This window comes from Oncorhynchus gorbuscha, linkage group LG15, assembly GCF_021184085.1.
Source record: "Oncorhynchus gorbuscha isolate QuinsamMale2020 ecotype Even-year linkage group LG15, OgorEven_v1.0, whole genome shotgun sequence".
NCBI classification, from domain to species: domain Eukaryota; kingdom Metazoa; phylum Chordata; class Actinopteri; order Salmoniformes; family Salmonidae; genus Oncorhynchus; species Oncorhynchus gorbuscha.
Window position 1 is genome coordinate 53,220,576 of NC_060187.1, and position 26,230 is coordinate 53,246,805.

At 44.0% G+C, this 26,230-nt stretch overlaps 2 protein-coding genes across 2 annotated transcripts; one reads left to right on the plus strand and one right to left on the minus strand.

The window, feature by feature from the left end:
- Nucleotides 1–11,811: 11,811 nt before the first annotated feature.
- Nucleotides 11,812–16,372, minus strand: LOC123997615 (alpha-N-acetylgalactosaminidase-like). Its single transcript, XM_046302022.1, has 9 exons — nucleotides 16,245–16,372; nucleotides 15,662–15,818; nucleotides 15,105–15,245; nucleotides 14,599–14,810; nucleotides 14,309–14,403; nucleotides 13,518–13,679; nucleotides 12,937–13,134; nucleotides 12,569–12,709; nucleotides 11,812–12,382 (listed from the first exon to the last, which is right to left on the minus strand). The coding sequence occupies exons 2-9, from the start codon at nucleotides 15,814–15,816 to the stop codon at nucleotides 12,158–12,160; spliced, it is 1,329 nt and encodes a 442-aa protein (XP_046157978.1). The 5' UTR covers nucleotides 15,817–15,818; nucleotides 16,245–16,372; the 3' UTR covers nucleotides 11,812–12,157.
- Nucleotides 16,373–23,016: 6,644 nt separating this feature from the next.
- Nucleotides 23,017–25,941, plus strand: LOC123997448. Its single transcript, XM_046301699.1, has 2 exons — nucleotides 23,017–23,305; nucleotides 24,114–25,941. Exons 1-2 carry the CDS (start codon nucleotides 23,287–23,289, stop codon nucleotides 25,625–25,627), a joined length of 1,533 nt encoding a protein of 510 aa, XP_046157655.1. The 5' UTR covers nucleotides 23,017–23,286; the 3' UTR covers nucleotides 25,628–25,941.
- The last annotated feature ends 289 nt before the right edge of the window (nucleotides 25,942–26,230 follow it).

Below are 26,230 nucleotides of genomic sequence, written 5' to 3' on the forward strand. Positions count from 1 at the left end.
CATGGCATTAGACTCAAATCAAATCAAACGTTATTGGTCACATACACGTGTTTAGCAGATGTTATTGCAGGTGTAGCGAAATGATTGTGTTTCTAGCTCCGACAGTTCAGTAATATCTAACAAGTAATATCTAACAATGTCACAACACATACCCAATACACACAAATCTAAGTAAAGGAATGGAATTAAGAATATAAGGACGAGTAATGTCAGAGTGGCATAGACTAAGATAATGTAGCATAGTATAGAATACAGCATATACATATGAGATGAGTAATGCAAGATATGTAAACACCATTAAAGTGACTAGTGTTCCATTTATTAAAGTGGCCACTGATTTCAGGTCTATGTATATAGGCAGCAGCCTCTAATGTGCTAGTGATGGCTATTTAACAGTCTGATGGCCTCGAGATAGAAGCTGTTTTTCAACACTCTTACCATTATCAATTTACCAGTATCAATCATCCTGGCTAGCAAATAGGAATCACATCCAATATCGGTGATCAAATTAACAGTTCAGGATTCCGATGAGTTTGTAACTCCATTCACTATAACGTCATTTAAAATAAGTCATAGATAGGTTGCCCATAGATACTTTATGGCTGTTGGCAGAGCCATGAGCAGAGATAACAGTATACAGTTACTGTAGGTCTATTCTACTCTAACAATGATCAGTGACGAGGGTGCACACAACAGTTTGGTCATATCAGCCAGCAGTGGCGAGGGCAGTGTGACAAAGCAGTTTTCATTAGTGTTATGGGAGCCCATTACAGGTTGGAAGTATAAACCAGCCTCGACCAGGAGGATAATCTTATCAAGCTGTGGAGAGGACAGAGAGAGAAAAAAGAGAGGGGAGTGAGAGGAGAGAGAGAGGAACAGTAGTGGAGGCAGCTTGGGGAGAAGGTAACCTTAAAGCTGTATTCCTTATTTTGACTTCATTCTACCATTTGGGATGTGAATTACACTGAGTGTATAAAATATTAGGAACATGACAGAAGGACCAGGTGAATCCATGTGTAAGCTATGATCCCTTATTGATGTCACCTCAATCAGTGTAGATGAAGGGGAAGAGACAGGTTAAAGAATGGTTTTGAAGCCTTGAGAACATTGAGACATGGATTGTGTATGTGTGCCATTCAGAGGCTGAATGGGCCAGACAAAATAAGTGCATTTGAATGGGGTATGATGGAAGGTGCCAGGCACATCAGTTTGAGAGTGTCAAGAGCTGCAAAGCTGCTGGGTTTTTCATGCTAGCAATAGTTTCCCTTGTGTATCAAGAATGGTCCACCACCCAAAGGACATCAAGCCAACTTGACAACTGTGGGAAGCATTCAACATTAGCCAGCATCCCTGTGGAATGCTTTCGACACCTTGTATTTATTATGGATCCACATTATGGATCCCTATAGCTGCTGCCAAGGCAATGTTACAGGGGTCCCAGGAAGGCAGTTATATAAAATACAAAATATGACATCACATTTCATGAAACTTTTCACAACACATTAAGTGTGTGCCTTCAGGCCACTACCCTACTACCACAAATCTACAATGCAAAATCCATGCCCAGATGAATTGAGGCTGTTCTGAGGTCAAAAGAGGGTGCACCGCAATATGAGGAAGGTGTTCCTAATGTTTTGTACACTCATTGTAGATACATACAGATGCAGCACTCCATCACCCTCCTTGGTCGAATAGCCCTTACACAGCCTGGAGGTGTGTTTTGGGTCATTTTCCTGTTGAAAAATAAATGATTGTCCTACTCAGCGCAAACCAGATGTGATGGCATATTGCTGCAGAATGCTGTGGTAGCCATACTGGTTAAGAGTGCCTTGAATTCTAAATAAATCACAGACAGTGTCACCAGCAAAGCACCCCCACACCAACACACCTCCTCCTCCATGCTTCATTGTGGGAACCACACATCCATTCACCTACTCTGTGTCTCACAAAGACTCGGCGGTTGGAACCAGAAATCTCAAATTTGGACAGATTTCCACCAGTCTAATGTCCATTTCCTGTGTGTCTTGGCCCAACCAAGTCTCTTCTTATTATTGGTGTCCTTTAGTAGTGGTTTCTTTGCAGAAATTTGACCATGAAGGCCTGATTCACGCAGTCCCCTCTGAACAGTTGACGATGAGATGTGTCTGTTACTTGAGCTCTCTGAAGCATTTATTTGGGCTGCAATATGAGGTGCAGTTAACTCTAAAGAACGTATCCTCTGCAGCAAAGGTATCTCTGGGTCTTCCTTTCCTGTGGCGTTCCTCATGAAAGCCAGTTACATCATAGCGCTTGATAGTTTAAGCGACTGCACATGAAGAAACTTTCAAAGTTCTTGAAATTTTCCAGATTGACTGACCTTCATGTCTTAAAGTAATGATGGACTGTAATTTCTTTCTTTGAGCGGTTCTTGCCGTAATATGTACTTGGTCTTTTACCAAATAGGGCTATCTTCTGTATACCACCACTACCTTGTCACAACACAACTGATTGGCTCAAATGCATTAAGAAAGAAAGAAATTGCACAAATTAACTTTTGACAAGGCACACCTGTTAATTGAAATGCCTTCCAGGTGACTACCTCATTAAGCTTTTCGAGAGAATGCCAAGAGTGTGCAAAGCTGTCATCGTACCAATGGTTACTTTGAATAATCTGAAATATAAAATATATCTGGATTTGTTTACACTTTCCTGGTTACTACATGATTCCATATGTGTTATTTCATAGTTTTGATGTCTTCACTATTTTCGTACAATGTAGAAAATAGTCAAATTAACGAAAGACTCTTAAATGAGTATGTGTGTCCGAACTTTTGACTGGTACTGTACCTACAATGTATTTGCGAAGCATTGCAAAGTATGAAGTGATTGATAAGGAAAGCCCCTGTAGAAGCTGACCACTGAACATTTCTACTAAACAAGGGGATGATTGTGGTATTGAAGCTAGGTGGAGCATGAAGCGTACAATATTTCGGGTGGCAGCAGTGCAGCACTGCACGTCCTCTGGACTAATAGGCCTCGCACCCCCTCTCCCCAAAAGTCTACCCCGGACTCTGTGCACAAAAGTACGCCCACTACTCTGACCTAGGACACACTAGCCCAGAAACCATAAGTGTACAATCTGATTGTCTGGTCATCATCAAAATTATTTTTGCTCCAGTTCTTTCGGATTCCTTATTGTGTCACATCACCTTACTTCCTGGTCATGGGAATTCAGTGTGAAATCTGGAAGCCGCAACTATCGGCCCTTCATGTCCACACCCTTCCTTCATTGCCAGCTGGAACCTGATGTCCCAGTCTCAGTCTGACGGTGGATGACATAATACAGTAAGTTCAAGGTCTGTTCCATAGCCGTACTTTAACTTCCAAGCAGCATATCAACATACTGTATGTACTCCTGTGAGCCTACAAAGTAATGTTATGAATGGTTGAATGTTTGAATGGTGAAATGCTGCAATTGCTTCCACTTCTTTAGATCCAATCGTTATTTTGTCACGTCATCCCTAAGAGCATAATAATAACCAGATATGAGACAAAACTCAAATGTGCACTGCTCGTTAGCTTGCTCTATGCTGCATTGCTATTATGATCTATGCTGCTTTGCTAGTATAGGCCACCCAGCAAACATAACCCCATTGGCCCGTTGTGAGTGGGCATGGTGGGCATGGACTAGCCCTTGTTGGGCTTGGTGTGGGCTGGCCAACCCATTATTATGCTCTTAGGGATGACGTGACAAAATAACGATTGGATCTAAAGAAGTGGAAGCAATTGCAGCATTTCACCATTCAAACATTCAACCATTCATTAATTTACTTTGTAGGCTCACAGGAGTACATGGTGGGCATGGGCTAGCCCACAGCAATTCCACATTTGCCCAACAGTGGGCTCCTACGATCACAACAATCCCATACCAGCCCGACATGGGTTAGCCCACACCAATCCCCCATCAGGCCAACATGGGCTAGCCTACACCAGCCCAACACAGGCTAATCCATGCTTTTGTTACTTCTAGGTTAGACTACTGCAATGCTCTACTTTCCGGCTACCCGGATAAAGCACTAAATTTATTTCAGTTAGTGCTAAATACGGCTGCTAGAATCCTGACTAGAACCCCAAAATTTGATCATATTACTCCAGTGCTAGCCTCCCTACACTGGCTTCCTGTCAAGGCAAGGGCTGATTTCAAGTTTTTACTGCAAACCTACAAAGCATTACATGGGCTTGCTCCTACCTATCTCTCTGATTTGGTCCTGCCGTACATACCTACACGTACACTACGGTCACAAGACCCAGGCCTCCTAATTGTCCCTAGAATTTCTAAGCAAACAGCTGGAGGCAGGGCTTTCACCTATAGAGCTCCATTTTTATGGAATGGTCTGCCTACCCATATGAGAGACGCAAACTCGGTCTCAACCTTTAAATCTTTACTGAAGACTCATATCTTCAGTGGGTCATATGATTGAGTGTAGTCTGGCCGGGGTGTGTGAACGGAAAGGCTCTGGAGCAACGAACCGCCCTTGCTGTCTCTACCTGCCTGGCAGGCTACCCACACCAACCCAACACAGGCTAGCCTACACCAACCCAACATAGGCTAGCCCACACCAACCCAACACGGGCCACCACCACACCAGTCCAACATGGGTTGGCCTACAACAACAACACAGGCCAGCCCACACCAAGCCCAACATGGGCTATCCCATACCGTGCTTAGGGTCATTGTCCTGTTGGAGGGTGAACGTTCACCACAGTCTGAGTTTCTGTGCGCTCTGGAGCAGGTTTTCATCAAATTCTCTCTGTACTTTGCTCCGTTAATCTTTGTCTCGATCCTGACTAGTCTCCCAGTCCCTGCCACTGAAAAACATCCCCACAGCATGCTGCCACTACCATGCTTCACCATAGGGATGGTGCCAGGTTTCCTCCAGACGTGATGCTTGGCACTCAGGCCAAAGATTTCAATCTTGGTTTCATCAGACCATAGAATTTAGGTGCCTTTTGGCAAATTCCAAGCGGGCTATCATGCGCCTTTTACTGAGGAGGGGCTTCTGTTTGGCCAGTCTACCATAAAGGCCTGATTGGTGGAGTGCTGCAGAGATGGTTGTCCTTCTGGAAGGTTTTCCCATCTCCAAAGATGACCCCTGGAGCTCTGTCAGAGTGACCATCGGATTCTTGGTCACCTCCCTGACCAAGTCCCTTCGCCCCCGATTGCTCAGTTTGGCCGGGTGGCCAGCTGTAGAAATATTGGCGGAGTCTTGGTGGTTTCAAACTTATTCCATTTAAGAGTGATGGAGGCCACTGTGTTCTTGGGGACCTTCAATGCTGAAGACATTTTTTGGTACCCTTCGCCAGATCTGTGCCTCGACACAATCCTGTCTCGGAGATCTACAGACAATTCCTTCGACCTCATGGCTTGGTTTTTGTTCTGATTGCACTGTCAACTGTGGGACCTTATATCGACAGGTTTGCGTCTTTCCAAATCATGCCCAATCAATTGAATTTACCACAGGTGGACTCCAATCAAGTTGTAGAAACATCTCAAGGATAAACAATGAAAACAGGATGCACCTGAGCTCAATTTTGAGTCTCATAGCAAAGGTTTGCAAACATTTCCAGAAAACTGTTTTACTTCATCATTATGGGGTATTGTGTGTAGATTGTTGAGAAAAAAATATTGAATTCATTTTAGAATAAGGCTGTAGGGTAACAAAATGTGAGAAAAGTAAAGGGGTCTGAATACTTCCCGAATGCACTGCATATACACTGAGTGTACAGAACATTAAGGACACCTGCTCTTTCCCGTGACATAGACTGACCAGGTGAATCCAGGTGAAAACTATGATCCATTGAAGGGGAGGAGACATGATAAAGAAGTCTAGGGGTATGAATACATTCCAAATGTACTATAAATACGTGCATATTATGTAAAACAATATATGTAGGATAGCAACAACCAATGTTTGCAGCCTACATGGGCCAATATTTCAGCCCACATTGGACCCACATCGTGCCAATGTGGACATGTTTGCCTAGTGCACTCTATGCCGCCTGATCTACATTATGATGCTTTGCTGGCATGTGCTATGTTACTTTGCTAGCATGCTACTGTATGCCCTACTTTGTTAGCATGCTCTAGGCTAGGGTTACCAAGCAGGTTCTGTGTGGTTTGATTTTCTAGCCTGCTGCTCTCTGAGCTGGTTACTGGCAGGTGGCTCTGACTTTGACCTACTCTCTCCTGCCAGAAGGCAGCTGACAGGCTGGCCCTCTGCCACCAAGGGACTTAAACTGCTGCAACGTGCAGCCGGCCATGTATACACCTGGGCACAAGCCCAGGGATTAGGATTGGCTGGGGTGTGAAAGAGAGGGGGGGGGGGTGGGTGGGGTGGAGTGGTGCGAGGGTTAACCAAGTCTGTCCTCACAGGTCAAGAGCAGCCACTGCTGGGCAAACCCAGAGACCCATTCATAAAAACAGAGAATACTTACTGGACTGTATGCTGATGTGTATATGATCAACTACTTCCTCCAACCACTGCCACTGCCAGCAGCTCAAGGATATCCAGGCCACCCACAGAGTGACATCCTGCTTCACCAGAGGTTAAATGTAATGGAGTTATTACATGGTATTTATTGTGGCTGTGTGATTGAGTTTGGTCCACCTCAGCGGGAGGACTGTATTGTGTGTTGCAATTGATTATATAATGGGTCATTTGAGGTTGTTAATTGGTTTGGTTGTACGTGCCGGCAGTCGGGTCCAGAGTGTCAATCTGCGTCACTGGATCCCATTTGCAGTGGCTCTAGTGCCAGGACAGGGTGGCACCAGTGCCACCAGGCCTGGTCATAATGGTGAGGGACCCGGAGTCTTGGCAAGCATTTGTCACAAAATAGGAACCAGAAATTCCACAACACCTCCAGCATGACGTCAATATCTAAACACGTAAATGCCAACAACCAGGCCACAAGAACAGCTTCTGTCAACTTTTTATTTTAAAGGAGAGTGGTAGTGGAAATCTACTCTCCTTAGGTATTTGTATTGTTTTATTGACAGGGATAGACTTGACTGTAGGCCAAGAGGAGACAGATATGAGGGGAAACAGTGTAGAAGAGCAGTGGGGTCAGTATTAGATCCCATGTAAGCCTGCGTGAAACTGTATGTTAAGTTGTATGTCAGCCCCACAGCACTGGGTTCTAGGAAACAAGCGTGAGATTCTTTCATCTTGCTGGTACTATTTTTTCATGGTGAGTGTGACCCATGGCCCCATCCCTGGCACATCCCTACCCTGCCCTCAGACTGTGGTCAGTGGGGTGAGAGAGCAGAGGGGATGGAAGGTGCGGAGGCCGTATTAAGGGCAGTAAGTCATAATGATGGGCTGGATTAGTGCCGATGCGAAGATCACCCAGGTTAATCTCCCGCAAGAAGTTTTGGGATCAGAATACAGTGATCCAGTAATCAGTATTCAAGCCCAAAGCGCACACAGAGGCAGAAAAGCATTAGAGCGGCCATACAATGCATGAGCACTAAAACAAATAGCATTGCACTAACACAATGTCCTTCTCATAAAAGGCACATGGGTTTGGGTCTAGTCTCCTCATCGATTTTGCTTTTCCAACCTCCCTGTTGACCAAGCAACACTGCGCCCTATAGGACGTTCTCTGTACTACAACCTCAAAGGATATATGCACTGACCTGGGTTTTCAATGGATATGCTCTATGGATCTCTTCAGAAAAATAACTTGAGATCACACAGTTGGAAGACATTTTCCCTCATGTATGTAATCTGTGGAATTTGGTTCCATAAAGGTCTTAGCCCAGCATTCTGCGGGGTGGGAGGGTAGCCTAGTGGTTAGAGTGTTGGACTAGTAACCGTAAAGGTTGCAAGTTTGTAATCCCCGAGCTGCCAGGGTACAAATCTGTTAGTTCTGCTACTGAACAGGCATTTAACCCACTGTTCCTAGGCCATCATTGAAAATGAGAATTTGTTCTTAACTGACTTGCCTAGTAAAAGAAATCTTTAGAAATATTTTAAACCACATGAGAGGAGAAGTATAATTCACAATGGAGAGCACTGTACAGAGTATTGTCTTTGGCTTATATTAAAATTGGATGTAGGCCAAGAGGAAACAGGGTAGAAGAGCAGTGGGGTCAAGCTACAAGAGATTATACATTTGAATGCTTTGGGGTTTTAGGGATGCGCTCTACCCTGGCATTTTTATTTCCCCTAGGGAATATTGCCTTATGAAAAGCACCCACTCTTCTAAACTACTTAAGGCTGTCATTTAGCACATGCACGCACACTCACAGGTACACACGGGGCACACATAAACACACCCACGCACCCCTTTTCAGTGACCACAGCTTAAACAGCAGCAGGTTTACCTAGCAGCCTGTACGAATTCCATTTTTTATTTAAACAGAACGTTTAAGAAACACCTGAATCCTATTTGCAGAACAGTCTCCAGGTTTATTTGAACAGATGACTTCCCTTCAGAGGCCATAAATGAAAGCAGGCCAGGACGCCACAATAAGGCTGAGAACCGCCGAGGTGTCAGATATCTGTGGGAAGAAGCAGCCGGACAAGAAGATGGGGTGGAGATGTGAGGAGACAACTAGACTGGCTCATCTCTCTTCAAATTATATATGTGGTTTCTAGTCTGACTCAGCTGCTTTGGAAGACTAGGCTATATTTGAAAAGTGCAAAATGACTCCTCTGTGATTGTAGGTGCTATGATGTAGGTGTTTACATCAGGTGCTGTGTTGTGGCTAGAAAATGGTGGTTGGGATAGCGGGCTATTTTTGTATATCTTTTCCACCATGTCAGCCATCATTGTGATGTGACTGTGGGCTGCTTCAGCTCTATCAGTCACTCTCACTTTTCAACCATTCCTCTCTTAACGGGCATGGCCTATTTCATCCACCTGCAGCTCCCTGAGGAAGAAACAGACAGAGGAAAGAAAGAGAGGCTTTTCTTCAAAGGAAGCAGTGTGCAGGATAAAGCCATCTCCTCACAGCAATGCAGCAGGTGAGGATGGTGGAGAGAGTGAGAGAGAAAGTGGGAGAAAGAGTAAGAGAGAAATAGAGAGGAGAGAGAGAGAGTCAGAGGAAGAAAGAGAGACAGTGTCTACGTGAGTACAGTCAGGGATACATTTCTCAATACCAGCCTGTCTCGCTCACCACAATTCTCTCTCTCTCTCTACACTAGCCTAATGAGACAGTGTAACAATGGGGCAAGTGTTGGATTTGTGAGACGAGATTCCGGACATCGGAAGAGTGCGGAGGGGTTTGATTCCCACATGGGCCCTAATCAGACACATGACAAACATCACCAGTGTCATTGTGTGTGTGTGTGTGTGTGTGTGTGTGTGTGTGTGTGTGTGTGTGTGTGTGTGTGTGTGTGTGTGTGTGTGTGTGTGTGTGTGTGTGTGTGTGTGTGTGTGTGTGTGTGTGTGTGTGTGTGTGTGTGTGTGTGTGTGTGTGTGTGTGTGTGTGTGTGTGTGTGCGTGCGTGTGTGTGTGTGCGTGCGTGGCTGAGCATGTGTATGTGTGTATGGTGTATCATTGCTTCCCTTGATGACATTTACAATACAGCATTTCGGAAACATTGAACTCAGATGAACAGATGACACCAAATACAATGGGTACCTCAAAGTCAAAGTCGACCACAGAGTTTGTGGAGCAGCTGCCCTTGCCAAGCTCCGATGGGTTCCGCAACAGAATGACAATCGGCCCCTTCATCTGTTCGCTGTCATAGATGGAGCAGGAGGGACCGGCCCATTTCACCAAAACAAAGCAGTTCACATAGTCCCCTACCGCATATTATGCTCACTCTTTCCATCCTATATCAGCAAAACACATGATCTAATTATGAATCCAAAAGCTTCTGAATGCAGCACTGTAATTGTTGCATGTGTCTCTTGTACGTGAGCCCATTTTGTTGGCCACGTGACCACTGGATGACGCAATTTAGAGTTCTCCTTCTTTCTGGTTTTAATTCGGTTCCACGAGGACCTCAAAGATCTAATACTGCTGTGCGACAGGCTGATAACTGTATATGAGAACTGAGCATCCATAGAGCCCACATCACAGGGCTGCATAGGAACACCAATGTGACATCCTCTATGAGACCTGGGCACCGCATGCCTCCTGTTTTACGACACAATAAAGACCGGGCTGAGCACTGGGGATGCGTGGGGCTGCGGATGGGGCTAGCAGTGGATGCCATTACTGCACAGCAGCCCGGGAGACGCTGTCCTACTGAGAGGCATTTGCTGTGTGACCTGGCTGTTGTGACTTTCTTCCAAGTTCAGGAGGATTTCTGTGGTAATGTATGGAGGACAGTATGAGAGTTCAGGAGGATTTCTGTGGAGGAATGGAGGGCAAATGGAGGAATATATGGAGGTAAAACATAGAGTAGACTTACAAACTTGCCACAACATGCTAAGATCTGAGCTCTGGTTGGCTAGTTTGCCTCTTCCTCCTGCCACCTCTCCCGTTCACCATTATTGCAGACCTGGAAGTGACTGAAATTAGCTCAAAATGAGGCACAAGAATTCTGTTACAATTAGGATTAAGGTTACGGCTAGGTTTAGGCTTAGGGTATGGGTAAAGTGGTTAAATTGCTTATTACTGCCCAAAAACACGGCTTGCCTCTAGAATTTAGGATAACGTCTGTGATAATGTATAGAGGACAGTTTGAAGGCCTTCTCTGAGATCTGGACTGCAGTGTAGCACAGCCAACACATAAACCTGCTAATTTCAGTGTCATATAGACAGAATGGAACATAACGACATGGCATGACATGAGACACACTCATGCACCCACAGTGAAACATTTTGTTCTGCTATGGGCACATGGAAAATAACATACACAAAATTACACAGACAAAGCACTGTGGACAGAGATGCTCTGTACCAGGAGAGGATGTCAGGACTCCTGCCAGCCTTGATAGTCCCTCCTTACATGTTCGCCCGAAACAGAGGGAGGCCAGGGGAAGGAAAGAAGAGGACCATTTGGAAGAGAGAGGAACAGGCTAAATAGTTTTTGTATGTGGACTGGAGATGAGTAAGGATGTGTGATGTTTTGGTATAACATGTCTGTGTGTGAGAGCCTCAGAGGTATAGATAAGTGAATTGGTGTCCCTTGCATAACATGTGCATATGTTCATGTGATTTGATGTGCAGGTTTGATCATGTTTAATCAAACCCATCTCAGAGGGGTGGCCCTTCCTCTTCTGGCTATACCGGGTAGATGTGTGTGTGTGCATGTGTGCCACCTTCACAGAACTGACATAAGGCATACCTACCTAGAGGTTATACCAACAACAAGACACACCGTATTGCTTATCCAGAAGCCCTATCAGACCGGCATTGACTGGGAAGCAATCTCATCTCTCCATACTGAGACATCACCAGCAGTTTATCCCATCACCAAATAAACATGCCTGGCCTAATCTGGAGCACAACACCTCATTTCCTTGTGCAACCTAATCTACTGTGATATAGACATGCTGGTGTTTCAAGGGTAAAGGAAACCCACTAATGGTTGTTGTGGACAGCTGTCTACACTGCCACTCAGTGGTGGAAAGGGGGAATGACTGCTATGGGCACACTTCCTCTTTTGACACAGCTCCAAACCATATGCACCATTGCATGACTGAAAGTGCAAACATTGAAGTCTTAAATGGCATGTTTGGTTCATCTTCTTACTCTATGCAGTCTCAATTCTGCACCTTATTGCACCACTTTCTTCTTATTATTATTATTTTTTAAACGTAGGCAAGATATGAACCGCTCCTTCCTGTTAGAATAAAGTCACACAACAAAATACAAAATCTACTTTTTATAAATGTTCAAACATTACACATGGTTTAATCTCTCGTGGGCAGACCACATAACATAAAATGTTGCAGACAGAGACGTTGATGAAGCTGCCGACCTGTTTCCGCCACTGGTTCTAGTATCTTTTCTCTTTCGTCTATCCCAAGACCTTAACCAAGTAGCTGGCGCACAATTTAAGTTCTGAGTTACCAAGATTACATATGGGTTAAACACAACAGCGCAAAAATAAATATCAATATTCTTCCTGATTCAAATATCTTTGATTGGATCTGGATTTATGGAGGACTTCTTAAAACAACAGATTCGCCCTCCTGCTCGCTTACTTCAAGTCCCCTCAGAGCAGACTAGGAGGCACAACCCTCGGCTTGTGGAAGCGGAGCGAGGAGGACATCCTGTATTTCTGTCGGATGTAGGGGTATCTACCATCATCCTGCGGATGCTCGTAGTGCATTTTGGGATAGACGTACCACATGACGACTCCTGAGGGGTTGATGGAGACGGTGAACTCTGTGGTGGCAGACAGTCCACTCAATGTTTTCCCAGTGAATACGTCATAAGCCTGAAAGATATAGAAGAGTACAAATGAAGAGGTACAATACTGTGTCACTTACAAAAACACAGCTCGAACTTCCACTTCCCTCAACAGGAATAAACACAGTCATCATACGCTGGAAGAAATCGAGTCATCATGCGCTACAAAGTGGTTGGAGAGAACTAGAAAAGGAACCAGGAAAGAGGAGCACACCTCGTAGCTGCCTGCTGTGTAGTTTAACTTGGCCAGGGAGGTGTGGTAGCGATAGGGCATGTCCTGGCGACGGCTGAGGAACACCAGAGCACTGGCTGACTGGGAGAGGGGCCGCCAGTACACTTCAATCTGACTCCTCTCCTGAAAAAAAGAGAGTGACATACAGACAAAGAAAAGGAGAGTAAACAGTGAATTTCGCTGTCTAGCAGTAATGCTCCCTGTCAGTCACATACTCCACTCCCAATTGGAGACCAGGGTTCAATCCCCCTTCCTACTGTTCTCCTACTTGTCTCCCAACTGTCTGAATGAAGTGAATTTTATACTGCCGGAATCATGAACAAATGTGTAATTTTGTCATCGAGGGTCACCTGTAGCAAGCGTCTTCCCTGGACGCCCATCGGGTCCTGGTTGATGGCGATGGCGGCACCGTTCTGCAGGATGGCCTTGGCCTCACTGCTTAGGGTTCGAAGGTCGTTAGACATAATGAGAGGTGCAGCCATGATCGCCCATAGAGCCATCTGAGAGCGCGATTGGTCCACACTGAGGCCAAAGTTTCCTATGATCAGCTGGGAGAGAAAAATTATAAATATGTAAGGTTAATGACTTGTACAACAATACTGATGGTGGAACAAATACACATGTTAAATAAATAAAACAACGTGAGCGAGAGTGACTCCTAGTCCCTTCCAAATGCAGGAACAAGGTGAATATTGACAAGAGAGTTGGACGGGGTAAGAGTGACACGTAGCAAGTAATGTATACAGGCTTCAATAAATGTAAGATACAGACCAAAGTAAATGTGAAATAGGGTGAAAACTCTACCAATTCAATTGTGAGGAGAGTACAGTATTAGACATGAACAGAGAGGAGAGCACAGAAAAAAGGACAGAGGGATTGGTGTAAGTAAGGGACAGACAATGGTCGGACATAGGAAAGACAGCAGACAGACCATGTCAGGATCGTTCCAGCGTCCAGGGGCGGCTTCAGGCTGCAGTATCTCCTGGTTGTCAAAGAACCAGTCTGTAATGTCTTGTACACTGTCCCACGAGTCCTGAATGTCATCATGGTTACGCCACAGGTTACAGATTTCCCCCAGCAGAGTGTAATTCACCTAAAGAGAAAAAAGAGATATGGACTGTATGAGTGTTTGTGAGCAATACAAATGTATTTACATACACCTTGATTAGTTTCCAAAAGGGTACAAATGTTATAAAGATATTAGATTTGATACTGTTGCCTGCCTGTCTTTGGAAGACATCCTGATTCTTCAGGGGGGAAAAAACAATCATCAACCACCTCTGATCAAGAATGATCTGAGTGATGGATCAAACGTGAAGGAGCAACAGTTTCTCATTTAACTACAGCAGTGCTGTCGCGGAATACCTGTAACTATGCAAAAGTAGCTCATGCGAGAAAAAAACCCTAATGTAATCAGTGAAAGTATGACAATGAATGAAGCATTATTCAAAGAGAAGGGTCATCCATTACCTTTTCCTCCAAGCCATAATTGTTATTGTAAAACTAAAAATCTTTGCAACACATAGCTATTTACTAACCCTTATTTTTGTTTTGATCTTGTATTTTATTATTTTCATGACAGCACAGTAGGAAGCCAAGGCTAGGGAGACAGAGAGGAAGAGCACAGACAATCCGCCGAGCCAAGGCTCAAGCCCGTCGCCAGGGGGCATGCGTGGTCCCTTATTTCTGTTATTGTGTCACCGGTAGCATAATGAAACATACACTGGGAGGGAGTCCACCCCGATAGGCTGGCCAACTACAGGAGTAGCCAATTGGACGGCCTGTTGCATTCAAAGCCTTGGACATGAGAGGGTAACCTGAATGACAGAAGAACATAGTACGCGTCAATAGAAATCCACACTATCCCCCTCTGAGTCTATTTCCCTCTACCCTCTTGCACCCATCTCTTTAAATACTACCATGCCAGTCTACCCAAAGGACCACCAATGCTGATACACTCTATATAGTAACTCCCAATGTACAGTTACAGTTCCCCCTCAAGATTCACTCACCCTTCTGTTGCTCCTCTTCATTGGAGTAACAGCCATCCAACTTCAGGAAGTCCACACCCCAACTAGCAAACGTCTGGGCATCAGTATCAATCTTGTCCAGCGTGGTGCCAGGGTACCCTCCACAGGTGTGTGTGCCCAGGTCCCCATAGATGCCCAGCTTCAGGCCGCGGTCATGGAGGTACCTCGCCAGCTTGGCAATGCCCCCAGGGAACCTGGGGTCAGAGAGATGGCAGTGAAGTCTTGGGTCCATACCTAATATTGTCCTTGTATAATGTTGTAGTAGATAAGACCTTCAACTCAAGTCAATATCCTTTATTAACCCATGCTAAGGTATTCATTACAAGCAGCACAGTTTTAGTACACCAGGTTTACAGTCTTTAATTCAGGTTGAATGGGAAGAAGAGGAACTGCAAAAATGGAGAGGGTAAGGAAGAGGTAGAAGGCCAGGAAATAAGGAAAAAGTCAAAGATGCAGAGAGTTAGGAGAAGGGTGAGAGAGAGGCTAACCTTTGTGGGTCGGGCTGCAGCCGTCCATCTTTATCCCGGAGCATGGAGGACCAACAGTCATCTATCATGACATGATCATATCCCATCTCTTTCCACCCATCCTCAGCCAGTCTGTCTGCCATGTCTCTGAAGAGATTCTCACTGTAGGGAGATATTCATTTATTCATATTCATGCCATTATATTATTTGATGTAAAATGTCCAGCATCCTATTAATATCAAAGTCACTATGAGAAGAAAATTAATCTACAAGTAACCCAGGCCTATATACACCTAAATAGTCTTGTCTACCAGCTTGGTCACTATCTGTCGAGTTATACTCTATTGGCCAGTTTATCGGACACAGATTAAGCCTAGTTATAGACAAAAAAATGATGTTCAAAAGAGATTCTCGATTGAAAGTGCTTATTAGTCCAAGACTAATCTTAATCTGTATACAGGGAAGATACCTGATATGCGGATGCAATTAGCCTGGGGATGAGGTTAATAGCTCTACAATAGGAGTGACTGCAGAGTCAGTCTGTAAAACTGCACATAAATATGTCTACCATTATGTACCTGATGCAGTTCTTGGGATCATTCTCACAGTCGATATTACAGCGAAAACGCTCCCAGGACATCCATCCCATGGGTGGGGTCCTCATCAAACCATTGTCCAAAGCAGAGGTAGCTGAGGTTAATGCCAGGAGGGAAATCACTGGCAACAGCTTCATCTCTGAGGAGAAATAGTGTTATGCAAAGCAACTGTAAGGTTTATCCTAGATGTTTATATTTAGGTCGCAGAACAAACTTTGCAAAACAAACAACAAATTGTATTGCCCAGCAAAGATAAACTGAAAGCACCACCCAGATTTGATGCACGGATCATATTTGTGGTGTCTACAATTACTGATCTTGGTGTCTATAATACTGATCTTGGTTAACTGGGAAAGTGAATAAACTGTTTAGCCAGAAAGCACTTTGCCCTGAGTCTGCACATGGGTTGTTTATTACATACCATAATAACAGATTATGAAGCCTGCAAGATTCTGGTCAATCAAGAACCAGATCACCAACAATAGAAGCAGTAAAAGGAAATAAGTTATTTTTCAATAATGTTGTATTACAAATGATATTACAAAACTAAATTGGGGTACTATACCTGCTCAACGTTTCACTTTTGCAGTCAGTAAACCCACTTTATTGGTGCAAATTCCTCACTGTCGCTACTTTCTTTCTATTTTCTCTTGCTGGTCTCTATTTCCTGTACACAGAGCCTTGGTCATGTGACTTCTGTCACATGGTAAGGTGGAGGGATTGCTGGCTACTAGTTTAGCAGCACACAGCAATTGAACTAAGAATGCTGCTTCACACATTTTGTGCAGGATCATGACTGAAACATGAGCGATTCTAATCACACCAATTCAATGGGCTTTATTGGCATGGGAATTAGATAAAGAAAAAGTTAAATAAATAAAATATTAACAGTAAACATTACACTCACAAAAGTATCAGAAGAACAGAGACATTTCAAATGTCATAGTATGGCTATGCACAGTTATAACGATGTGCAAATAGTTACAGTACAAAAGGGGAAATACATAAACATACTGTAGATATGAGTTGTATTTACAATGGTGTTATTTCTTCACTGGTTGCCCTTTTCTTGTGGCAACAGGTCACAAATCTTGCTGCTGTGATGGCACACTGGTATTTCACCCAATTACATTTGGGAGTTTATCAAAATTGGATTTGTTTTAAAATTATTTGTGGGTCTTTGTAATCTAAGGGAAATACGAGTCTCATAGCCTGTCTTCTCTTGAGAGCCTTGTCTGCCTATGGCGGCCTCTCTCAATAGCAAGGCTATGCTAACTGAGAATGTACATAGTCAAAGCTTTCCTTCATTTTGGGTCAGTCACAGTGGTCAGGTATTCCGCCACTGTGTACTCTCTATTTAGGGCCAAATAGCATTTCAGTTTGCACTGTCTTTTTGTAAATTCCTTATGTATATTTTTGTTTTCTCATGATTTGTTTGGTTCTAAATGTGTTTCTGTTGCTGTCCAGGGGCTCTGTGGGGTATGTTTGTGTTTGTGAACAGAGCTCCAGGATCAGCTTTCTTAGGGGATTCCTCTCTAAGTTAATCTCTCTGTAGGTCATGGCTTTGTTATTAAAGGTTTGGGAATCACTTCATTTTAGGTGGTTGTAGAATTTAACAGATCTTTTCTGGATTTGGATCATTAGCCGGTATCGACAAAGTTCTGCTTTCTGCTCTGTGTGCATTACTTGGTGTTTTACTTTGTACAGGGAGGATGTTTTTTGCAGATTTCTGCATGCAGTCTCAATTTGGTGTTTGTGAATTCTTGGTTGGTGAGTGGATCCTTGACTTCACAACCATAAAGGGCAATGGGTTCTATAACTGATTCAAGATCATTTATGGGGTTCTTTCTAATGTTAAACAAAGTGGTGGGTCATTTTTGACCCTTATGAGTAGATTACTACTGAAATAGATAGGCCTAAATGAGCTGTCAACTGAGCCAGAAATTCCCCCCAAAAATGCCTCTAAAAAGCGCATTGGAATTATATTTAGCATAAACGTAACGTATATAAATATTTAGCCTAAATGTAATAGTGCAGCCTAGGTTGTGTATTGGCTACAGCCTCATGTCCACATCGATGCTGACATGAGGGAGGCAACAGAAAATATAGCCAAACAGACTTTTAATTACACAAATATCGGCTAAACGCCAATTATGTTTGACAGCTATAATGTAGGATAATTAACATTAAATCACTATGAATGACCTATAGGTTCTAGAGTAGACCCAATATGGCATATAAAACAAAATACCATTGGGATGGTGATGAAAAAAGTTAGTCTTGAGCCCTGCTAACATTGGCCATAAAGTTTAAGTCAAAGGAACGCGAGAGAGCGGTGAGGACAGACAGGAACCGATTAACTCCATTACTGACTATCAATTTATAATACTAGCGATTGATTCATTAATAGTAGAATTAAACTCCCTTGATGTACTGGATTCATGATGCATCTCCTCTCTTTCCTTTCCATCTTGCTCCAGAGGGATGGATGACTGGGACATCAGGCAGCAGCCACACGTTCATTTCCTTTTTTGTTTTATTAAAGCCAAAAATAAAACTGTTGGGGCTTTTCGATTTTGTACTCCAGTTGATAATACAATTCTCTTCATCAGTTTACTAAGAACAGGCAGCAAACTGATTGGGCAGGTTTTAGACAGTGTAATTAGTTTAACAACTGTGGACAAACACACTCCTTTTGGCTTTGGTTAAAGATACAGCAAATAGGGAGAGGGGGGGGGGCAATACAGTCTGCTACCATTCACAATAGTTTCCCCATCAAGGTTGCCTATTCCTGGTGGCTGAATGTTATTAATGATAACAATAGCCTACCACCTCTCCCACATGGACTTGACCAAAATCAAAACAGCAATCCTTCCCTTTCATTATGAGGGTTCACTTTTCAATGTTGTCATTTCACTTGAGTTTTTCTACTTTACTCTTGAAAGTCATTGAAATAATTGGCAATATCAGAAGGTTTTGTTATAAATGAACCATCAACTTCAATGAACATTGGAGCTTAAGTTGGGTTTTCTGCCCTTGATATCATTTAAGGTACTCCAAAGTGTTTTTCCATTTGTTTATGTCATTTATCTTGGCTTACAAATACCCCCAGTGCTGCATCTGGGTTCCCTTCCTCATACACATTAGACCAACATTAATGATTTACATCTTCAACAAAAGAGTCCTGAGAAAACATTTTGTATGATCTCTTATAAATTACTTTAGGCCAACCCTTTGGCTTTTCTTGTTATTGCCACAACGTTATGGTCACTACAGCCAATGGGAACTGATCCAAATACTGACTTAACACTTGACAGCCTATAGCAGCACCCCCAAAAAAAAGGCTTTAGTATATAATAATATAAGCCATTTAGCAGACGCTTTTATCCAAAGCGACTTACAGTCATGTGTGCATACATTCTACGTATGGGTGGTCCCGGGAATCGAACCCACTACCCTGGCGTTACAAGCGCCATGCTCTACCAACTGAGCTACAGATGAGGCAGGTGAACTTGCAACCACAACACTTCAACAGAAGGTCCTCTAAGCTTTACAGGAATATGTATCTTAACATATACAGCAAGACCTCCCCCATAAGAATTATTGTCTTTCCTGTAGATGTTATGTCCTTGTATTGCTTCTGCTATATAAAAGGAATTATCTAAGTAAGTTTCAGAGATGGCCATTGTGTGAATGTTGTCCGATGTTAATAAGTTATTGATTTCATGAATCTTATTTCTAAAGCTACATATATTAATATGGGCTATTCTTAGCTCGCAAAAAAAACATTGTTTAGCTTATAGAGTCAGTCAATCAGGGACTTGTGTCAGTTGGTGTGTGTGATGTGCTGAAGCTACTGACCCAGACGTTTGGCTCTCACTCCTCCCAGGCGTTTGAGAGGGAAGGTGGACAATGAGCTTGTGGTAGCAGATGTAAGCAATGTCCTCATGATCTCTGGCAACTTTCATAGCTGGGATAAGTTCTTTCTGCACATCTGCATTGAAGAAGATGGTTCCTCTCTTGTCCTTGAACCTGACAACTGGGCTGGTTACAGGTTTTCCAGACCTGTGGAGAGTCTGGTAACAGTGTTATTCCTCCTGGATTGTCCCTCTAGACAAGTCTGTAATAATGATTCACAGACGGTGCTGATGTCATCTTGCTGCAAGTCTCTTTCAGGACATGCACCTCGCCCTGGGAGAACTCTGAACTGTTCTTAGGTCTATCTGGTCAGATCATCCATTATTTTGTTAGTTGAGCCCAGCAGTATTTGGACAAAGTTAAGTACGATCCCAGGTCAACAAACAGACAATGTTTAATAAGAGTTTAGATTCGCTTTACTTGAGGCCTCGGGGGTTTATAAAAATTTAGCACACAAAACGGCCCACACAAACACTCAGTCCTATAATTAAATCGTGGCTGCTGCTAAGGTAGAACAAAAATGGGCACCGCCACCGTGCATTGTCCATCCATTGGGTGTCCACCTGTATATATATATTTTTTAGGGGTAGATTGCCCGTCACATTACTCCGTCATTGGTACATGCTGCCTCGCCACTGGCACAAAGACCAGAGCAGGGGTGAGGGGCCAACATTCTCTCTGTAGCACTTAATCTTCATTCACTCAGTTCAGGAAAAAACATCTGGGCTTTGTGCATCGTAACACTCTTCATTCAGCTCTGTCCTCCATCACCCCTCTAGGTGACAGCATGGCTCTGTTGCTGTCATCTAGCGGTGGCATGGCAGCAGCAACCTCGGTAATAATAGTTGTTCTCAACATCAGAAGAAGGACTGAATTGAGCTGGGAGCACCTTTTTGTACAGGGAACATGGCTCGTTGAGGGCATTAGGCTCAGGTGTGTAAATTAGGGGTGTGCCGATCCCCATGGAGACCAGCCAAATGGGAGGACACTATAATTAGGAGACACACAAAAGAAAGGCACAGAACACCAAGGAAAGCACAGGCTAAAATAATGCATGGCCAATAAAGATAGTAGATATAGAATAAAGATCCCTGCAAACTCAAAATAAATAAATACAAAATGGTCCGGTCTCCAGTTAGGGGGAAACAAGGGCGAGCAACAACGTGACAGCTATTTTGCTGTTGCTGTAACAATTGTTTGTAGACATATTTTTGTTGATTTAAAAGATTACTCACCTGTGATAGCGAAGCACTGTCCCCTCCATTACTGCAACCTTCTTTAACTTTGGGCGGCATGATGGTAGTAACGTAGACTAACACTGGTACTCCACGCAATTCCAGCCAGCACAGCTCGCAGGGCCGATAGAAACAGCAACAAACAGCAGGGATTCAAACAGCCACAAGTCTGGGACTATCCACGTTAGCGGGCTGTGTTCAAACTGTCAAGGAAACATGGCTAACTTGATAGCTAGCTGCTTCGCCAAGCATCAGTTCTTCAGACTTTATGGTTTGGCGGTGTCCTGGGAAAGAGGATCATTTTTTTCAAGGAAAACCCTTTTCAGAAACATTCAAAACAGCAACTTGAGCTCTCTCTTGTTCCGCGTTCAGCATGCGTTGCACTCTGATGAAGTCCACACTGTCTCCTCACTGTCTAGCCAACTGGAATCAATTGAGAACAGCACTTTATTCTTGCTGTAGGCCTGTTTTTCTTTTACAGGTTGTTAGTAGCTGTCTGTATCTTCTTACAGACTGCCACAGATGGGTAAGGCTTAATTTGCTTTTCTTACTCATTTTCATTCAATTATGAAACAACTGAGCTTTAGCCACATATTGCTGATACTTATGTTGCTTATGTTGCTTATGTTGCTTATGTTGCTTCAATCAATACAGAGGTAATATCACATCGGGCTGAGCACAGGCCTAGGTACTTCTGCTCTGATCATGGCAGCAGCGAAAGCCATGAAGACTGTGGAAGTGATGATTGCATGGCAATTTTCTGGACTGGTTACACTGTTGGGCTTCCTAGTACTTAGATGGTCTATTTATCCATCTCATGTGGCATTATCTTTGGAGCTGGAGCTATGTTACTGGTCACGAGAACAAGAGTCGGATCAGCTGTAGAGATGGGTTTAACTGGTCTGGTAAATTGCAATGTGGATCCAGAATAGGGGGAGCAGTACTAGAATCTACTTTGATGACAGTGGGACCAAAAGGGCTTTGTGTCATGGGACTGATTCTCAGCTTCTCCTTACTTCCCTTGTGACGGCAAATAAAGAGGCCAACGACAACCACTCAGATTGGACTGTTGCTGTTATTCATGGCTGTGACATTCATGACTATGCATATAAGAGTTCGGCTGGTAGTAGCACTGCTGGGGGTATCCTGCCTTCCATTCCTTTAGCAGGCATTTTTCTGTTACCTACAGCTGACCTTTTTGGCAGAGATTATATTGGGGAAACCAAGTACAGTTGCAGGGAATTGAGCCCTGTGTGGACAGTTGACGGTTTGGCAGGACTCCTGTTCGGACTGAGTGCTAAGGAAGGCAGTCACCCTCAGTTTTAAACATCCATGACACATGGGTTCATACTGCAGTGATGCTAGTTGGGGTAGTTGGCTCTGTTCTGGGGGCAGTTTCAGTTACCTCCATGGAGGCAGACAGCTGGCTGGGTGAGTATATCTCTTATGATGGTTGTGGTGCTCAACAACATACAGGTGGATATGTCACTGGTCGGCCATGAAGGAGACTCATCCCTTGGGAGCGATAGGTTTGCTGATGGGCATGGCTGGGTTTATCGGGGTTGTCTCTAGAAGCAGTTGTTACGGTCGTAGGGAAACAACATTCATAGATGGGACTTGGGCTGGCAGTTTTTGGGTCAATGATTGGCACCATTTTGGGAGACCTAACAGTGACATTGAGCAAAGTAGATACAGCTCTCGTGCGAACGCTAGCCTTGCCAATACTAGAGTTTGCTTGGATGAGGAGAACATAGTCAGATGCCTTGGCTTTAGGGGCATTCAGGGCTATGGTGCTGGGAGCAGCTGAACTACTAATAACTGAACTGGGGTCAGCTGGGTGGACTTGAAATATACTGTTTACAACCATCCATATTGGATGTCACTGAATGTCACTCTGATCATGGTCCCTGAAAAACTATTTCTGACTCTAATTGGTCAAAATGTACTTATACAATGACAAATATTTTGTCATTTGAGCTGCCTTCTTTTATTCAAACCCATTTAGACAACTGCAAGGGCACTTGAACTCTATTACACTTATGAAAGAAAGCCATTGATGAATAAAGATTAATACATTACTACGATATCTTTATCTTATTTTACCTTCACACACCAGTAGGGTGTGGATGAATGACAGGACAGGGACAGGGAGGAGTCATGGCAGATGCCAGATAAAGGAAGAACCATCGATGCTCATGTGAGTGTTGATAGTCATTTGATGTAGTAGAGATCCTGGAGATTAGTATGAACAGAATGATGGGAGAATTCGTGGAACAGTTAGTGGGTATATCCTGTTCTAGTCAGCCTCTCAAATAGGGAGCAGAGGAGTACTTCACCTGTATCACACACGGACAGAGCTAGAGTCTCACCTGAGGCAAAGGGCTGGAGGAGAGCACTGTAATCGCTAGAAGAAGAGGGAACTCACCTGCTGTACACTGAGCGTCCTGTATCATCATGGTTCCATCAAAGCTGAGTAAGTCGCCTGCATTTTACTGAACCTTTAATTTCATATAATGGGGGTGGTGGTGAATGATTTCCCTATGCTGTATAAAGTAGTGTGCAACAACCTTTTCATATGAGGCAAATAGTTTGATAGGTGCTTTTGAGTTGACATGTTTGCCATTAAGTACTGCACCTCGCAAGATGTAAATGATTCTATTTTATCAATGAGATGGAAACTCCTGTTTTGTCTTGACATACATGTGCAGACAGCACACTGTGAATAATGTTGCCCATACACTTATTTTGTGACATCTTATAGCAAACAAGTATTGGAGAACAACTTTGCTGCTTCAGAGAGAAGTCATTGGGACATATACAGTATATTCAGTAAAGTGCTTGAACATTAGCTAAATCCTAGTATTGTAAGTGTTGGAACCATGTGAGCAATGCGAACAACGTATACAGTTCATATCAGGCAGCTCTGCTGGTTAAACCCGCTCAGCAAGTCTGTTGACAGTCACTTGCTACAGGCACTTCACGGTTGAAGTGACACATGGTGGTTTCATTCAGTTGCATGGTACAATACAAATACATAGGCCTACAGTATAAATACTGTCAATACTGTAAGTACAATAGTAGAATATGATTCATGTACTCAAATTGCCAACCACTTAACAATTAAACATCAGGGATGATTGGATCTCTTTACTTACTTTTTCATCAATATTTACTTATTACACATCTTCAGGCAATATATAGAAACTATATCACAAAACTGTTATACCACATCCAGTGTTTTTGTCAGTGACCCCCCCCCCCCTTTTCCTGCTTTGTTTCAGAGGCCAGGAGCCCCATGTTGGAAGCAGTTCTGGGCTTTGTCCTGGGAGTGGTGGGAGGCTGTGTGCTGGGGGCCACTGAGGAGCCAGTGAATGAGGCTATGTCAGTGATGACCTCAGGGGCCCTGCTTAAGCATGTGTCTGACAGCGTCCAGACTGTGGGGCCCTTGGGGCTGGGTACCCTCCTGGGAGCAACGGCACTAACCACAGTCATGACTTCAATGGTGGCTGGGGTCATATTCGCAGCGGCTATGGCTTCCGTATTGCTGGGTGCCAAGAGCAGTGGTGGTGGAGCATCCCAGGCAGAATCTGTGGTTGTGTGGATCGCAGTTGGACTGGCTGGCGCTTTCGGGACCACAGCCAGTGGAGCAACACTTGGAGTCGTCATTGAGGCAGTCGTGGTGGGCTCAGGGATGGTGGGACTTCTCTGGGCACTGAGCATATTCACCCTGGTCAAACCTGCGTTGCACTTCCTTCTCAAGTTCATATGGAGACAAGGAAAGCCCTGTGTCCGCCTGGGACAGAGCTCTCTGGAGGCCAGGGAGAGAGAGCTGAGAGAGATGGAGGCGAGGGAGGTGAAGAAGAGAGACAGAGTGACAGTGGAGATTGAGCAGAGGATTGTCACATTAGACAAGGAAGGACAGAGGACAGAGGTCCTGGAGCATAGAGCAAACTGGGAGGCACAGCGCAGAGAGAGAAATGAGATGGAGAGAAAGAGGAGAGAATGGATGGAGGAGGTAAATGAGCAAAAGACCATTCAAGAGCAGATCAACAAAGTGGTGGTGAAATACGTGGATTTCCTGGCGTTTTCAGGGATACCCATGACTATGACCGCCATGGTCACAGCAGGATTTGGGGTGTTTGGATTCGGGGACTACCGGTTTGTGTTTGTGGTCCTTTTAGCTTTGGTCCTGTTCATGTCCTTCATGTTCATGAAATCATCCAATTTTTACTTCTGGATGTTCGCAGGGTGTATGGGAATGTTTGCCACGTTTGCCATAGCAGTGCTCACTGTGCACGCACGTCAGGAAGTGGTGTCGGAATCTATCAAAATGCGCAGGGTTGGTCAGGATATATCAAGAGCGAACATTAGCACCCAGATGAACCACAGATCTTCTCTAGAGGCCTTGGGCGCAGGATTTTTTGTGTCAAAGCTATGTCAGTTAGGCTTAGGGGCCACCATAGGAGGCCCTTTGGGCAGGGGGGAAGATAAGGGGAAGGTTATAGTAGGATCAGCTGGGTTGGCAGTGGTCATTCTGATAGTAGTGAGTGTCTCTTCCCCTGTAGTGCTGGGAGCGGGAGGGACCTCAGGGGCACTGTTAGGGGTGGTAGGGGCAGCAGGGGTGTCTGTTGGGGCCACAGCATCAGTGGCAGTGGGGTGGTCCACATGGGCAGGTACGATAGGGACGACAGCAGGGATGGTTTTAGGAGCGTTGGGGATGGGTAAGTGGCACTTTGTCAACATTGGATTGCAGATGCCGGTGGCTTATATCTTTTCTATGGCCGATCTTTTTTGATAGAGCATCCAACAGGATAATGAGAGATGATTTTGTGGCTTTGTGGTATGTGTTGCAATCATGAGCAATGCAGTATAACCTGTTTCATGCCAGTACTCCCACTTGTCTTGATAAGCTAATCAAACAACCAATCAAAAAGTCATGCTCAGGCATTTTTCTTTATTTTTATGAAATGCTTATTGTCAAGCGAAACTTGTACCATTTCATTTCATCATAGATTGCAATGATTCATTAATGTGTTAACGTTTTAATTGACTGTAAGTGAAAATAGAGAAATGCCTCTTAATAAATGTCATTTTCAGATGAAAAAGTAATTACACTTCTCAAATAGCCTACTGAAGCGAAACATTGTTAGTTGTAGTCTAGGTAATCAAATGCACTTACAGCTACAGTAACAGAACCATTCTATTGAAAAGCAGAAGGGAAAACACCAGCTGTATGTCTATACTTCACGAAAGTACAGAGATAAAGATGCAACTCCTCCATCACACACTGGTTCCTCAGAAGGGTTCCAGTGATGGGTTCCCTCTGGCTCAATGCTGGACCTGGCAGAGACGTACTTCTCTCCAGACTCCCAGGTAGAGTGGGGTAAAGTAAGAGTGC

What these genes read in the sequence shown, in the direction of transcription:
- LOC123997615 (XM_046302022.1), bottom strand. Translation starts at nt 15,816, where the DNA reads ATGAAGCTGTTGCCAGTGATTTCCCTCCTGGCATTAACCTCAGCTACC. An exon ending in CTGCAGCCCGACCCACAAAG is followed by an intron (nt 14,811 to 15,104) that starts GTTAGCCTCTCT and finishes CTCTGACCCCAG; the next exon opens with GTTCCCTGGGGGCATTGCCA. An exon ending in ACACAGCAGGCAGCTACGAG is followed by an intron (nt 12,383 to 12,568) that starts GTGTGCTCCTCT and finishes TATATCTTTCAG; the next exon opens with GCTTATGACGTATTCACTGG.